At 37.3% G+C, this 17,252-nt stretch overlaps 1 protein-coding gene across 1 annotated transcript in view; it reads right to left on the bottom strand.

Moving 5' to 3' along the window:
• Positions 1–484: 484 nt before the first annotated feature.
• The window catches only part of LOC142349068 (rabankyrin-5-like), a 110,889-nt gene continuing 94,121 nt past the window's right edge, over positions 485–17,252 (bottom strand). The window contains exons 13-19 of the mRNA XM_075400481.1: positions 11,720–11,832; positions 11,499–11,655; positions 10,894–11,080; positions 9,177–9,539; positions 8,630–8,767; positions 3,910–4,114; positions 485–1,212 (exon numbers count right to left, since the gene is read on the bottom strand). Coding sequence (XP_075256596.1) covers positions 1,002–1,212; positions 3,910–4,114; positions 8,630–8,767; positions 9,177–9,539; positions 10,894–11,080; positions 11,499–11,655; positions 11,720–11,832 — 1,374 coding nt within the window. The 3' untranslated portion in view covers positions 485–1,001. The remainder of the gene's footprint in view (positions 1,213–3,909; positions 4,115–8,629; positions 8,768–9,176; positions 9,540–10,893; positions 11,081–11,498; positions 11,656–11,719; positions 11,833–17,252) is intronic.

Here is a 17,252-nt window from a genome sequence, read left to right on the forward strand (position 1 = left end):
TCCCAGAAAATAGCCGCAATAGCTTCGTAGATCTGCAGTCTCAAAAAAACAGTAAAGACAGACCAAAAAAATTCGTCTTTTCATCGAAGGCTGATTTGTTATAAATTTTGATAAAAAATCTGTATAAGTTTTTGCTGCCTCTATTAGCTGCTCTCAAATAACCTTCATTTAGAGTGACACACACTCATTTGACCCTATCTCTTTGAATTGAAGTAAATGAAAGTCAATTGCAAAGTGAGGAAGTCATTTTTGAGAGTGAGGTAAGTCAAGTGTGACTAAAAATTTAATAACGAGAATGAACGAAAAAAAACTTGCTCCACTAAAAAATTGTTAGTCTTATGCTTTTTTTCTCCTAGATGAGTACAGTGACCCCTAATTTTCTGCTCGAAAAAACGTATTCAAAAAATTCTTTCCATTGAGAGAAAGAAATGGTCTTCCGACCGTTGGGTTTAAAAAACGACCTGACCTGTAGGGCTGCAAAAATTTGGGGGACTGTTACAGCTGTTAATTTTGTCTGATCCACTACAATAACCACCTATAGAAAATTGGACAATCTAGCTCTCAAAATGAACAAATTTGGAAAACATTTTGATGATGAAAAAAGTCCGTTATATCGCCAATAAGGGGTTTCTTCCACTTCTTTTTACCGCCATTAAAGATGATTTGATCCACGAATAACTCTTCATTTATAATATCAACAATAGAAGATAATTGTCAAATCCGTCCCTTCATAAGTTTTACGGCTTAGTTCAAATGCATTCAAATCGCCTTCAAATAGAATTTGAATCCATAAAGTGAGTGTAGATATGATTTATTGCGTGCGGTAAGTTACGTTTAGAAGGGCTTGGTAAGTAAAATACAATGATCATTAAGAGCTCTGAGCTCTCCGTTTTTGAGCATCGATTTGTCTATCTATACATTGGGAGACTAAGCTTCCACTCCAAACAACAAAAATCACAAGTTGACAATAGACGCCATCCAGTTCTTTATGGCCAGTCAGCTCAGATAGCACCGCCCATTCGGATGACGTGGTAACAGTGCTGGCACACTCTTACATTCTTGTCAATGTGGAACTTGGGAATGGGTGACATTTGAGAGGAGCAGTTGGCACAGAGGGTACGACCACAGTGTCTGCAGTGGTGACGTCTGAAGGTCACTGTAAACCTAGCGGAACACTCCATGCAAGCGTCCGATTCACTCCACGTAGGCTCACTGAAGCAACCATTCATTTTTTGCGAAACTCATTAGCGATTAGCCGGAGAGATAACATAAGATGCCCAACTTACAACTTAAGATGCCCAAATATCAAGAAAATCTAAGCCATTTTAAAAAGACTCGGCTAATTAAAAACATAGCCGGCAGATTTCCGGAATAGCTGCGAAAGAATAGAACTGCGTGCCATATAATAGAGATAGAAACAGATACAGATCTAAATTGAAAAATAATCGACGCCGCTCAAAAAACTAGGCTAAAAAACATTCAGCGATAAAATAATAAAGCTTGTTAAAATTCGATCAGCAGAAGCCTCTTATTAGGGGCCTTTACTACACAATTGAGTTCCTTTGACCTTAAAATTCAAACTAAACTTAAGTTTTAAAGTGCAAAAGTCATTTTATTGAGTGAGGTAAGTCACGTATGATCAAAATCTAATCACGCAAATAACCTAAAACTTTTGCTAAGGCGAGTGAGAAATGACGTCACGCGCGCAAACACCGTTAGTGAGAGGAAGAAGTCATTCAGAAAATTTGACCTTTTCAGCTTTGCTGTGTGAACAAATGTAAAACGAAAAAAGAGCGTCAGACGACGAAACAAAAAAACATAGCCGGAAGAATTAAGGAAGCGACTCGAAAAGTCAAGACTTCGCAAAAAACCGTAAATGCACCTGAAGCAATTACCTTTTGTATTAAACCATTCACTCATTCACTCACTAGGTTTGATCTAAAAATTGGTGAAAATCAAACCACTCACCAAGAGAAATAAACAGCAGCAAAATTTTACATTATTGAAAACCTTTGGAAACGTTAAAAAAATCCGACATAATTAGGATGATCAAAATACGGATAGGCTCAAAAAGCAGGAATGGGCTATCAATTGCCCTAATAATTATAATTCTAGTCGCTAAAAGATCGCAAAAGCGAACTGCAGATAATAATCTTAAAACTCAGTTAAATTTTTCAAAAAAGGAAGCTCAAATTTAAGAACCAGAAAACCACTAAAATAAGAATTCAAATCACTGCAATTAGGACAAAAACAACACATATTGCTTCCTTGTTGTACGTATGCTAGACAAAATGATTTCATAAAAAAAAATTAAAAAAACAAAAATTAAATTAATCATAGAAAAGACTAAGCAATAGAATAATATTCAAAGGCAAAAATGATTGAAAACAATACAAAGGCCACAAGAAAATGGTAATAAAACTTAAGAAGTGAAAATTTGGAAAAAGGCTTTCTAGCAACCTCTCAGTACTGCCTTATGTTGAATGAAATTAATTGTAAGCCAAAGAAATAACGAAAATCTAAGAAAAAGCTGAAATCACTCAATTTTAAAAGCTGAAAAATCAAAACAACGAATGAAAATGTAGATGCCAAGACAACAATAGAATCAAGCAAGCTAGAATGTGAAGAAAATGCACACAATGTAACAAACACCGTAACAAAAAAAGAACAATTCTTGAGTTTTGAATTTTAAAAGTCAATTAAAAAAATCAAGAAAAACGAATACATTACATTGTTCAGTAATTGAGACAAAGAAACCTAACATGTCATCCGAGACAAAAAGCCATCTTCCTGAACAGAACAAAATAAACAAAAAACAATTCAAACATACGAAACATTTTTGAAATTTTTAAGACCGAAGTTATGAAAAAACTTTTAACTGTTTTTCAAAAATTTAACGCCAAAAAGTGATTGAATTTTTTGAAACGAAACTAAAGTCCCTGATGTTGCACAAAAAGACTATTTGGAGTAATTAAAACCGAAAGAAAAACAAAACACTTCAGAAAAATTGGAAAAAAAACTACGAAAATCGGATTAGCATATGAACAATTTTACAAAACAAAATTACATAGAGGTAGAAAGAGGCGTTGATGATATGAATTATCAAAGTGAAGTTGCCATATTAACTGATTTTGGAAAAAAAAAGGCGGTTGAAAGACCCAACAATGAAGAAATTAATAGAAAAAAGGCCAAAAAAAACTAAAATATCAAAAAAAGAAAGTGCCAATTTTGACCTTGAAACGCATTCTTCAAAACACTGTGGAATCAAATTCCGAGGTATACATTTCAGTATAGCATTGAATAAAAATTATTTCTACAAAAAACCAAAATACAAGGAAAAAAACTGGGCCACTTAGACGAAAAAACGGTTATCTATATGTGCCATTCCGTCAAAAAAATACTTTTGAAAGACAAAAAGTCATTCACTCAGCAGCGCATGATCCAAAAACTTCTCTCGCTCAAAAAAAATTAGTTCACACGGCAATTTTACTCACTTTCGCTTTCAGGTTAAAACAGCGTCTGAACGAATAGTACTTCCGGTAAAAAAAACCTCAACAAAACGAATACTCCTCTTCGAGTCGTAAAAAATCAGAACCGCAATATAGCTACGCTCAGCTTACAGCTTCGCAGCTATAAAAACATAACTTATCATGTCCTACAAAAATTTTTTGCTACGATATATTCTGAAGCATCTAACATGTCGAAAAATCAACTCTTCGCTATCATCTTACAAGATTTGCCACGTTAGAAGTTCCAAAACCACTGGGGTACTGCCCACTTGTGTAACGCTAAATATAAGCCGAAACACAACCAGAAGAACAACAAAAGTACAACCCAGTTTGCAGACCAAAAAAATGAATTCAGCATCATTTCTCAATTAGGGGAAAGATAATAATTTCGACCACTCACCTGCTAACTAGTTTGAGAAGCCCATGCAGCAAGTCAGTGGTTGCTGCTGGATATGTGAATATGCTCAGACCCTGTCTGTTCACAGTGCCCAATGCCACGCCTCTGGACACCAGTGCTCTGCACAGCTGAGAGTGACCATTGATGTATGCCAAAAGCAACATTGTATTCCCCTCCAGATCTTCATCATTGAGAGATATTGTGCTCCCTTAAAACATTTCAAGGTCTCACAATACTGTCGCGAATTAATTAAAAACTATCAGTTGCTGAAGTCATGAATGGCAACAATAATGGAAATTTGGTTCAATATCATGTGACAGATGTGCAGTCCATAATATTAAAGGAATTGAAGAACAGAAATTGACCTAATCAATATTCCACGCTACAATTGGTTATCTTAATAGCTTTGCATTCGTTGCATTGTTCCGTTGTTTCCGAAATATGTGCTCAGGTAAGATTTTCCATCATTATTATATTACTTTACCAAAATAAGCCTCATAGCTACAATTTAAAAGCACACGATGACTTGGTTTCAAGCGACCACAATGTTTCAAGATATCAAGCGGATTAAAATTGAACTCATTAAACAGTGTACTCAGAGATAAGCAAATTGAGGACATGAGGGTAGTCCTCTGAAAAATTAAAACCCAGGTCGAATTAATTTTTCCTAATTCAATTATCGGGTAAAGATTTTCAGAATAAGCCAACTAATTTTAAAAAGTATGATCTTTTATTGCATAAAAGTGTTAACGGGAATGAAAAACGTGAATAAAGAAATGCTTTAACAATTAATAAGCTGATCAAAAAACGGTAGAGCATACTTGAACCTTTCCTTGTCACTATAAACAAAGTTAATTTTTATCACGTTCTTGCTGGACGGTTTTATAAAGACTGGAGGCCTCCAGTAATCAATTAGTAGCACATATTCGGACATGACCACAAAAAAGGTCAATTCTTGCTTGAAATTAAAAACATAGCTGACAGATTGCCATAAAATAGCCGCATATAGCTTCGTAGATCTCAAGTCTAAAAAAAACAGTTAAAAAGAGAGACCAAAAAGATTACTCTTTTCATTTAAGGATGCGACGTTAAATTTTGATTAAGATTTGTTGCTCTCAAATAAATTTCACTTAGGGTACTACCAAACACTCACTTGATCTTACTTCTTTGAATTATAGTGAAGAAAAGTCAATTTCAAAGTGCGGAAGTCATTTCTGAGAGTGAGGTAAGTCATGTGTCGGAAACATAGCCGGAAGAATTCCGGAAACGACTCGAACTCGTATCCACCAAAGGAACTGATTTTCAAATAGCTAATGTCTCCATACAGAACGCATCAATGCAGAGAAAACAAAAGTCAAACAACGAAAGAACATTTCGGCAAGTCATATAAAAAATACTTAGGAAAATTCATTTTAATTTTCATATAGTAAAAGTACACAAACAAACCTCCACCGTTGTTTCATGCAATGATAACTAGTTTTTCAACCACAAAATATCAGCTAAGCATTAATGAGCTCACAAATATCTCTATCTTTGAAAAAGAAGAAAAACTAGAAAAAAAGTATAAAATTTTCTCAATTTTCTGTCAAATAGTTTAGAAAGAGACAAATTGTAGCAAAATATACTTCTATAATTTTAGTAAAACATGCCTATGAGGCTTTAGCTCAATTACCGATAAATTCAATCAAACCATATAATGGGCCAAAAATCTTAACAAGACTTGAAAATCAGCAAATTAGTTGAAAAATTTACAAATTAATCACAAAAAGACAAAAGAAACAGGATATACAGGCAAAAACGCATCAAAGGAAAAAGACCTAATACTTTTCGTAGAAAGCAATTATCAGTCAAAATGTTTTAACGGCATTTCAAGTAAATTCTCAGTGCCGCACTATGTCAAATGAAATCAATTTCAAACAAAAAAATCTAAAAAAAGCTAAAATCATTAAAACTGAAAAAAGCAGAGCTGATAAAAAGTGTAGTTCTCAAGAAAACGATAGATTGATACATGCTAGAACGCGGAGAATAAGGAAAGAAACAAAAACAAACAAAAAGACTTGTTTGAAAGTTTAAAATCAAATTGAAAAAATATGAAGTAGAGGCAATTGCATTTCCTTATTTGACATAAAATTATGTAGCTATCCTCCTGTTTAGATTAAGATGCAGAAACATAGTTCAGATTGGAAACAACAAACTGTTTTGGAATAAAGTTATCAAAAAATTTTTCAAAATTGCACTTGAAGAAAAATTTTTCAGTCACTAAACGCCACAAATTTATTCGATTAATAGTAAAAGTAAATTAAGATCCCTGGCACTGCACAAAATGACTTTTTTTAGTAATTAAATCCAAAAACAAACACAAAGGTAAAATTGGACAAAAACTGCTAAAATCGGGTAAAATTGCCATATGCACTGATTTTTGAAAGAATCCGATTTAACATCCAAAATTGAAGACATGGATTTCAAAAAAGCCGAAAATGAATAAAAAATAGGGAAAAATGTGCTCATTTAGAATTTAAAAGGACTGACAAAAAAACTGTGGTATCAATTTCAGAGGTGCACATATTATACAGCTTCTATTAAAAACTATTTCTACAAGGAACTAAATTATAAGCAAACAAAATGAGGCCAATTGGACAAAAAACGACAAAAAATGGTTATCTACATTAGGCATTCTGTCAAAAAACAAATGAAAGTCGAAAAGCCATTCAACCGTATTCTGTAAAATTCTATTTTTATTGAGAAGTAGACCAGCATTGGGGTAAGAACTTTTCGGTATTTCTGTATGCAAAAACAATTGATTGCCCCCCTCCCCCCCCCCCCAAAAAAAACTGACCTCAAATTTTACATTAACCTGGTCATGCTACGACTTATTTAAAGGCTACTCAAAAGTGGAATGAAAAGACCATATGCTCTACCCAAAAAGTCCAGGAAAAAATTTAAGCTCGCTGTTAGGTTAAAATCGAGTTTAGCTCGACCCAAGAGTTTGCTACCGGACTTTACCTTGATACAAAATTTCTGTTGTTGGACGTTAGCAAGACCCAATTGTGATTATCGAATTTAACTTGACAATTGAATGCTCGGCTTTACCTCATCATGCTCACAACGTAGTCAGAGAGGATGCTCCTTGAGCGAAAAATCATTAATGAACCAGAAATATTTCTCCTTCAAAGAAAAAAGATACTTCAGAGACGACAACTAAAAAATGCCAAACTCTTATGGGACGAGGACCAATTCAATTTTTATTGAAAAAAGCAGACCAGCAGTGGGGTTGAGTGGACTGGGGGCTCAAAAGATGGGGGTGACGCAGGGTTGGGAAGGCTGGACGAGAGGGGGTCCATACCGCCAAGTGGAGGATGGGGTGTTGTGGTGAGGAGAGGGGGGGGGGGGGGGGGGAGGGTGGAATGAGAGGGGGTGAATAAGTGGGTGGGGGACTGAGGGGGACTCAAACTTTTAAGAGTAGGAACCGCCCTTCACGCCTTGAACTTGTCTCCTCACATTAGTTTCGGTGAATCGCATTCTTGGAGACTAGTAAGGTGTATGGCTCTAAGAGAGCTGCTCGGCTACCTAATACCCTGAGAGAGGTACCTCTTTATCCCGTTTTTGAGGACGAAAAGACCACAGGACTTTTTTATTGAAAAAAGCAGGCCAGCAGTGGGGTTGAGTGGACTGGGGGCTCAAAAGATGGGGGTGACGCAGGGTTGGGAAGGCTGGACGAGAGGGGGTCCATACCGCCAAGTGGAGGATGGGGTGTTGTGGTGAGGAGAGGGGGGAGGGTGGAATGAGAGGGGGTGAATAAGTGGGTGGGGGACTGAGGGGGACTCAAACTTTTAAGAGTAGGAACCGCCCTTCACGCCTTGAACTTGTCTCCTCACATTAGTTTCGGTGAATCGCATTCTTGGAGACTAGTAAGGTGTATGGCTCTAAGAGAGCTGCTCGGCTACCTAATACCCTGCGAGAGGTACCTCTTTATCCCGTTTTTGAGGACGAAAAGACCACAGGACTAACAAAATTTCTAGAAAAAACTTTGTTTGTGAGCAATTAAGACAGCGCCCCAATAAAATTCAAATTCTTTCAATTGTAAAAAAACAGCATCCCCATAATATAGCTACGCTCAGTTTACAGTTTCGCAGCTATAAACATAAACCGACAAATGTCGGAAGACTTGCTCTTGAACGACAGGCAAGGCAATTTAATTCAGTGTCTCTAGCCTAAATCAATTTTTCTTTATGGGTGCAAAACCCTTTACCCCCACGGGATTCGAACCATTGACCTGCCGGTCCACTGCCCCCGCACTAAACACTGCAAGCGATTATATATCAGCGACAAGTGAGAGCAAGAGAGCAATAGAGATCACTCAAAAATGATGAACGAAAGCGTAAAAAAGTCACTTGAGAAGTCAAAGAATGTTCTAGAAGAAAAGTGCAAAATGGTCCAGCGAAAAAATTGCATAAAAAAGACACACACGTTTACAATAACTGCTACGAACTTCGTTCAAGAACAATTAAAAAGCGCTTGGAACTGTGTGTCTATGCATCAGCACAATGCGTTAGTTTCTTTACTGTAAACCAATTTGTATGCACATTTTTTTTTCTTGAATTCACTCACAGAAACAGATAAATATGCATATTTTTCCCAGTTCGATTTCCACTTTTTCTTCTTAAAATATTTCTCCTATAGTTTATTCGAAAAGTTTATCCGTTTGAAATGAAAAGGGAGTAACCTGCAGCGTTGAGAAGTAGTGGAAATATGGACATGACAGATGTGGAGTCTGCCTTGGATGAGCAGGCAGCTAGAGTGTGCAGTGCATTCCTCCCTCTCCCATTGCAAACTCTCATGTCCAACTTGTTCCTGCTCAGCTCTAACAATACAAAACTCTCTCTTAGATTACATTCTCTTTTAAATCTGCAAAAAATCCGAAAGCATTGCAGGATTTGGTTTACAGCTTTCGGTTACAGAAACCGATATATTTAAACCCTAAGTTTCGGTCAGGCACTTTTGGCGCAGTGATAATTTTGGTAATCTAAAAAATAAGGAACATGTGCTTTCATCTTCAAATATGAATGGCTCTACTGCATCTAAGATCGGTGCAGAAACGCTCTCGTAGCGGTCTCAAATTTGTCAAGAAGTTATTTGGATCACGGAGCACATATGACTTGTCTCATCAGTCTCATAATTTGCATCTCAATTTAGATATTGTACTACCTATGAGTCGTGTAGACATAAACTCAAGTACAATTTTCATCTGAGTTTTTAGGATATCATAATACCTATAATGCGTTTGATGGTATAAACATGGCGACTTTTCACTGCCAGATGGAGAGCAGTATTGCCTTCTGCATCTTGAATATTGACGTCAGCACCACCACTCTCCAACAGAATCGCACACAATTCATGACTCCCTCGGTCGGCAGCCAAATGAAGCGCAGTTTGTACAGTCCTCGTGACTGCATTGACATTAGCACCAGCTAGAATCAAGTTTCTCATTATCATTTGGAGGGACTCATTGTTGGGTTGAGCAGTAAGGGCGGCAACGTGCAGGGGTGTCATGTCTGATTTGTCCTGCATTCTGACGTTGACATTCGCTCTACACGTGAGGAGGAACAGAACTGACTGGAGATCGATCGATTGCACTAAAACAAAAGCAGACTTGCTCAAATTTCACTGTCTCAATGAAAAACAAACTTTATGCAAAGATGAATTCTATTCGAAGTCTAAACATACCCGGCAGATTGCCGGAAAATAGCCGCCGTTGATTCCAATAAGCATGATTGGGATTGAAATAACAGAAGATATTGAAAAAAAAAGATTTTTGTACAAAAACATTTTTTTAAGTCCGATTTATTTTGATGGCATTTCGTAGTTGAACATACTTCTGTTTCGTAGAGAGAGGCTACAGGGGCTACTATCAATAACATTAAGCATTAGAGAGAGGTAACTAATACTTACAGGAACGACGTTCAAATAGCGGGCATCTAAAATTGGGCTTTATGGGTTTATCCCGTTTCTATTTCTGACTTCAATTTTTTATACTGACTCTGTTCATTTTGAATTGCTTTGCTGAGCAACTGATGTTCAAAATCACTTTTAGCAGAATGAGAGAAGAGAGAAACTAGCCTAGAGAAGTCAAAAAGATTTCACGCAAAATGTTGAAAAGGCGGCAAAATGAGGTAAAGCGAAACATTTTTTTATTCGACGAAGTAAAAAAAAACATAGCAGGACAAGTCCTGACGTACAATTCAAAGAATTTTCATTGACTAGAAAAACTAGACCTAAAACGGACTATGAATGGATTGGAAAAACCATTTAGAAAAAAATCCGATCCAAAAAATCGAAAAAAACAGTAAAAATCAAAGTGAAATTGCCGCATGTGAACAAAAAAACCACTAGCGAGAAAGCGAATTTTTGTTCAAACACCGTTTTCTCACTCTACTTTAAATTTAGAGCGAAAAAATTTCACGCCGCAAAACCACTCGCTTTTTCGCTCCATTTCCTGTTTCGGCGTGACCAAAATCACTACTCCAATTTGACTTCAAAAATCATGAAAATGTGTGAACAGATCTTAAAAAAAAAGACAGCGCCCCAATACAATTCAAATTCTTTGAATTGTAAAAATAGGAGCGCTATAATAGCCGGCTGAGAAGATGAGGGCGGCTATTAATGATATTAACACATTTCACTCTTATTCTGAGTAAAAAAAAGATTCATGATTCTCAAATCGCTAGTTTTGATGGTATAAACAACCTCATATCCAAAATTTCGAACTGTTGAGACTGTTACATGAAGTCACATTTGAGGTTAATCAATATTATCAGACATGCTAGACAAAGTTCTAGAAACCATATGGATCAAGAGAAACATGAATGCCACTCCTTGTATGCAAGTTATCTGTAATTGGTCACAAGTGATTCATCCGGTCATGATAACTCTTGTCTCCAATGTATAGCAATTCCAAGGTCCAATACCACAAGAGGTTTCAACACCAACCTGCCATGTGCAATAGACTGCGTCCTCTATTGTCGAGGTGCTCAACTGCACTGGGGTCCTTCTGCAGTATCAGATTGGCAGCCCTGTCATTCCTATGTCTCAGAGTGTATCCGAAGGGAGTCACTCCTCTGGCGTCTTTGGCAGAGAGAGACACGTCTGCACACGTCATCAACACATCAATGCAATTCTGCAACAAACGCAAACATGTATATTAAAATATATAGCTGAGGAAATATGAAGACGAATTCTTCTCTTTCCGCAAACAATTAACTAGAAGTGACATCTTAGAAGTTCTAAATGGATCTTACCTGAAATAAAACTAACAAAACCAGCCTAATATAATTCATAGCGGAGATACGGGTAAGCAATTATATTTCCACCCAGTATGTCTAGCAACGTGTCACACAAAACACCCCGGAAAATTTGGAACTAAATATATTAGTCAACTAATAATCGCAAAACCACGGCTCAAAATTTCAGTACACACTTTTTCCAGATGTGAATTACTAAAAACGGCATGCTAAACAGCAATGTTAAAATGTCTCCTTATTGCTCAAAAATCAGTAAAATACACCATGCAAAATAAGGACATAAGGTAAACTAACTGCATGTTCTGATTCAATAGCAATGTGCAGGCAGGTCTTCTTCTCAGCATTTTTGCTGTTGACCTTGAACCCATGCTCCAACATGGCCAATAGCACAGCTGCCAGACCAAGCCGAGACGCCAGATGGCCAGGGGTGTCCTGTCTCTCCACCTGCTGTCTAAAAACACACATATAAATTAGCTCAGTTGTAGCCGGACGAAAACAGGCTGTTGAGATGTTACCTGACATTCTCGGGATAGCTGTTAGACCCTGAGCTTGACTCCTGAAACGTGGCTTCCAAGTCCACATTGCCACAGCATCGGACCAGAAAACATGCCACAGGTTCATTCTTCTCCTAAGAAATGAAAATCAGTAATCAAGTTGAAATATTTCATTTGCATTATGTTTAGAGTCCAAATAATAAACACAGCTGACAACAAACACTTATAGGAAATGTTAACTACCATGCAAAAACAAAACAACGCCGATTAATTAAATACATTAATGACAAGAGCAACTATAAAAAATCAAGCTATCATACAGCTGTAAGGGACCTAAATTGGTCACTTTTCTATAACAACAATTTGAACCCATCTCAAATGGTTGACGTTTTTGATTATCTGCTAGCGCAAGTACTAAATCACCAAGCGCCTCTAAAAAATGTTTCACACGAAACAAATAACATAGCAGGACAAGTCCTGACGTACAATTCAAAGAATTTTCATTGACTAAACAGAAAACTGGACCTACGGACTATGAATGGATTGGCAAAACCATTTAGAAAATCCGATCCAAAGAATCGAAAAAACAGTAAAAATCAAAGTGAAAATGCCGCATGTGAACAAAAAACCACTAGCGAGAAAGCGAACTTTTGTTCAAACACCGTTTTCTCACTCTACTTTAAATTTAGAGCGAAAAAATTTCACGCCGCAAAACCACCCGCTTTTTCGCTCCACTTCCTGTTTCGGCGTAACCAAAATCACTACTCCAATTTGACTTCAAAAATCATGAAAATGTGTAACCAGATCTTTAAAAAAAGACAGCGCCCCAATACAATTCAAATTCTTTGAATTGTAAAATTAGTTTTCAAGTGGCTGATAAATGGCTAACTAGATAAACTAAGTCTCTTAAAATTACAAGAGATAAATTTTTGAATGACGAAAACTACAGAACCTGTTTTAAACTAAAGCAAGATGTTAAGAAATTGGAAACAAATGATTTAACCAAATTTTATGCAGATCTCATTGCAGCAGCGGGAGCGGACAGGCAAAAATGGCAACTGATATGAGATACATAATCAGAGAAAATCGCAAACGGACATTATATGTTTCAGAAACGTTTTCGGAAACTACATAACCGCGAAAAAACATGAATCTTGGAAACAGGGACATGAGAAGACAGACTCGAGGCGCCCCTACACAGGATGTTGGCGGAGGATGGCCACTGATTTTCAGTGTACCAAGACCCTTGAATCAACTGAAAAAGAAACAAGCCTAAATGAGTACCCGCCATGGGAAGACACCAATCCAATAGTCGAGTTCCATCTGGACCTGGTCGAAAACAACCTCAAGCGACTGTCTAAAGAAAGACGAGTCCAAATGACAGAAAAGCTCCTCTCAGATCTTCCACCTGACGATATCACCATCTGGACAGACGGCTCCGCGAAAGAAGGAGGAAGAAACGGAGGAGGCGGTTGTGTGGTTGAGACCCTGCTGGTCGGAACCACCCTCAGGGCAACACAGGGAAGCTCTGCTCCTCTTTTCATGCAGAAATGACTGCAATTGAAACTGCTCTGTCATAAACAGTCGAACTGAGACCTGAACACGGCTCCAGTATCCGCTGATGACTGATTCCAAATCAGCAATTGAAAAGCTGATTTCGGGCCCCGAACACCAGGACACACGGACAGCAGTCTGAATCTGGCAACTGCTCAACCGACTCCACAAAGTGGTGTTCGTGTGGGTCCCATCACATTACCGGATTAGAAGGAAATGAACACGCTGACACACCAGCAAATAAAGCTGCTAGACTACCTCAAGACGACCGGCCAATAACGTATCGAACTGCACGATCAGCCGTCAGACGTGAGAGAAAAGCAGACAAAAATTTCGATGGAAAGTGGAAGGAGTTCATCAAAATCTCAAGGACGAAGAAAGCACGAAATCGAAATTAAGGTGATTTTCAACCAGATCCTCACCCGAGAAACCTCCCTACGCCAGGTCAAACTCGCCTCCATCGGCGCCGCAGACGAGCTTAACTGCAAGGATTGCGGGGAAATTGACACAGTTGACCACCTGCCAAAGAGGAGAGGCCAAGAGACGCGAAATAGCCGGTCAAGACAACTCCCCAGATCATTTCCTTCGCCACACTGGGGAACTGCTGAAACTACTAAGATGGTCGGGTCGGTGCTAATTTCAGCATCGAATTTTATAATGCTGCAAAAGCCGCCTGAAAGAAAGAAGAAAATAAAAATGGCAAACCTTAATTTTTTCAACTCAGCGAACAGAGAGAAACGGGCCTTAGAGAGAAACACCGCCCTTCAAAACGAAAATTCAGTTTCAGTTTTGTTAGAGACAAGGACTGTCACGACGCCTTACGTCATCTCAAGGTAAGTAAAACACAAGGCCCATCATCAATATCAGCATGGTCACTTAAAGATGCAGCGTCTGAACTTGATCCACATCCGTCATTTATAATAAATCAATCTATCAAAGAACTAAATTTTCCAAAATCTTTACGAGCCATTTTTCAAAAAAGGAGACAGTGGATCCAGACAACTATTGACCCATGCCACTCACACCATGTATACCAAAATTTTCGGAAGTCTTCTCAGAGACCAAATTGTAGATTTCTTGTGGAGTGAAAAGCTCATCAACAAAACGCAATATGGATTTAGAAAAAGATTTACAACTACAGACGAAATCAAGTACTGTACTTAGTTTATACGCTGAGAAACTGAAAGGTGAATATGTATCTGCTGCTCTACTGGATTTATCCAAGGCTTTTGACTCCTTAAACCACAAAATCCTTGATGGAAAATTAGGTATGATAGTTTTTCATACGTTTTCTAGGCTATTTTCTGTCTCATCGCGAGCAGCAAGTAAAAATAAAAAACATTCTATCGGATCCAGTTGAACTCAGAAGACGAGCTCCTCATGAACGGTCCCTGGTCCACTGCTGTTCAATTGATTGATACATAAATGACACGCATAAATAGCTTGACAACGAAACAAAACTAATTCAATTTGTCGATGACAATCGTTCTCACAACTAATACCTCAATCGAAGATGGCAAAAAAATTAGAAAAGGAAACACAAAACTTAATTACTTTTCTCCAATCAAATCATTTTAACTTCAACGCCTTTAAAACAGAAATCATAGTCTTTAAAACAACAAAACGAACTACAAATACACATATGTTTGTTGACAATGTACTCATTTATGAAAAAGAGGCAATCAAATACTTAGGCGTCCACACTGATAGATTATTAACTTTCCAAGAAACACAAAACACATACTAAAAAATGGCCGCCGATATTAAGATTATTTATACGATAAGGAGAACCATTCCAGACCACACAAGAAAACTCATTCTCAACGCATTAATTTTGAGTCATATTCATTATTCAGCAACTATCATTCAGTCTATCAACCAAAATCTTTTTCTAGCACTTGATAGACAACTCAATTGAGCAGTTAAAGCTAGCTTCTTCAGAAAAAAGTTAGATTCAGCTAGAAATCTGAAAATAAAACATAAGATTCTACCTATGCATTATTTTTTGAAATTAAAGCGAAGAAATTACATCTGGAAGATTAAAACCAACCATTTGCATGCATTTGATAAAAGCAGGGGCCGTGAACTTAAAACCAGGAAAATCAAAATTAAAAGAACTGGACTCGAGTTCTGGGGCTATAAATTCAAAAGCTCTAAATTGGTAAATTCAATCGTCAGAAAAGCTTTACAAGACTGGAATTCTTTACCTTGACTCTTAAGCAAACACGAAAAAAAATCAAATAACAAGTTTTATCATTTTTTAGGAATCTGAAACACACCCTTGCATGCAGTCGTGCAAATGTTTATCATGGAAACATGTAAGAGTTAAGAACTAACTTTTCTTGGGTTCCAATATGAATAAAAAAATTTTTCAGTAATGACACTGCGATTTATCATGTGCTCAAATAATTAATGTTTATGAATGTAGTGGTTGTTTGTTTTGGTTGAAAGCGATTCTAATTGACCAAATTCATTTGCCTTTTCGAGTAAACTATCTCGAACAACAACGTTTTCTTGCGAGAAGAATATGTTACTGAAATTACTATGGTTGATTCTAAAACATTGCGGCTTCAACAATTTAGCGAACGAAATTGTGCTGAGCACCTATTACAATTAAACTATTTTTGCTGTTTTATTATCAACTGTTGGATGGCTCTAGCGGTTTGGGTCTTCGAATGGGTGAGTCGACAATCACTTTAACAACCGAAGAACTCCTCTGGTAAAAAAAACCTGTAATTCAGTAGATCATTTGTTTATTAGCGAGCAATTATTTTTTGTTTTACAATTCTAATATCTTGATATTTACATTCAAATATAAGCAAATATTAGACAGATTTTTCCAAAGTTGATTGGAATTCAGTAATAAATTTCAATTATGTAAAAAAGTTTGAACAAAAAGATGGCATGATAAGAGTCAGTTAAATAACAATAAAAGGTCAAAGTTTGAACTGGATTTGAGCCACTTCACACTCCCCTCCTTAGGGAGACTTCCGGGCTCAAAAAAATTTCGGTGTCCATCATTCAGCGACGAAGCTCAAATCGGTAAAAGAATACAAGTTTGCCACAGTTCCATACCAGTTAGAAAGAATGCATGCTGTTAATAAAGAATAGATAATTATCCAACAATAGTAGCAAAAGATGAGACTGAGGAAATTGGTCGACTCCAGCCAAAAAATAGTTTCTTGATAGTCACCCAACGTAATATTGGACTAAACGTTAGCCTGTTGCAAGGGTACTCCGATGCTTCTCCAGTTCGCTAGGACAAAATATACTTTACAAAACAACTGCATTAATTCAGAGCTCAGTTTCAATGCGTTGAGAAGTTTGTGAGAGACATGGATCTGAAGTTGATTCTAGAGTTTTGTTCAACGTAGATAATGATGTCCCTGATCGAGATTTACTTCTCGGTCTAGTGGCTTCGATCAGGATATGATAGTTGTCTTTCCATTTTTGTGGAATGGCATCAGCAGTAATGTTGTCCTTCACACTAATGGCTGGTTTTACAGCAATGTCGTCATTTTTGGATTTGAGCAATGAAGGAACAAATTTACGAATGATCCTGACTCTGTGATAGAGATATAGAAACAAGATGTGTAAAATGATGTTCCCTGTGAAAACAATAACTGTAAGCGACAGAGACAATTTTAATGGGACGTATTCTTTGAATTCAGACAAGCGAAAGCTTTAACATTCTCATATCAGCAGTGATTGGCTTCGCAATCTGAAATAAGTCCTCACTTAACTTTGTTTTTGGGCTTCGAATCAGCTCTGCTTTCACTTTTCTCAGAAGCTCTACTCCCGCTTTTGTTCGAGACTCGAAGTAGGGCAGGGCCTCTCATCGATTTGCGGGACTTCGCTCATCAAATGCTCTAAGGGGTCTGGTAGCTTAACGTCGATAAGTTTCGCTTCAACTCGGTCGCAGCTCGCGAGATCGGATCGAATCTTCAAATTTTCTCCAACAATTATTTGATAGTTGCATTCGACTGTATTAATGCAGATC

This window comes from Convolutriloba macropyga, chromosome 11 (genome assembly GCF_964194025.1).
Source record: "Convolutriloba macropyga chromosome 11, txConMacr16.3, whole genome shotgun sequence".
NCBI lineage: Eukaryota > Metazoa > Xenacoelomorpha > Acoela > Convolutidae > Convolutriloba > Convolutriloba macropyga.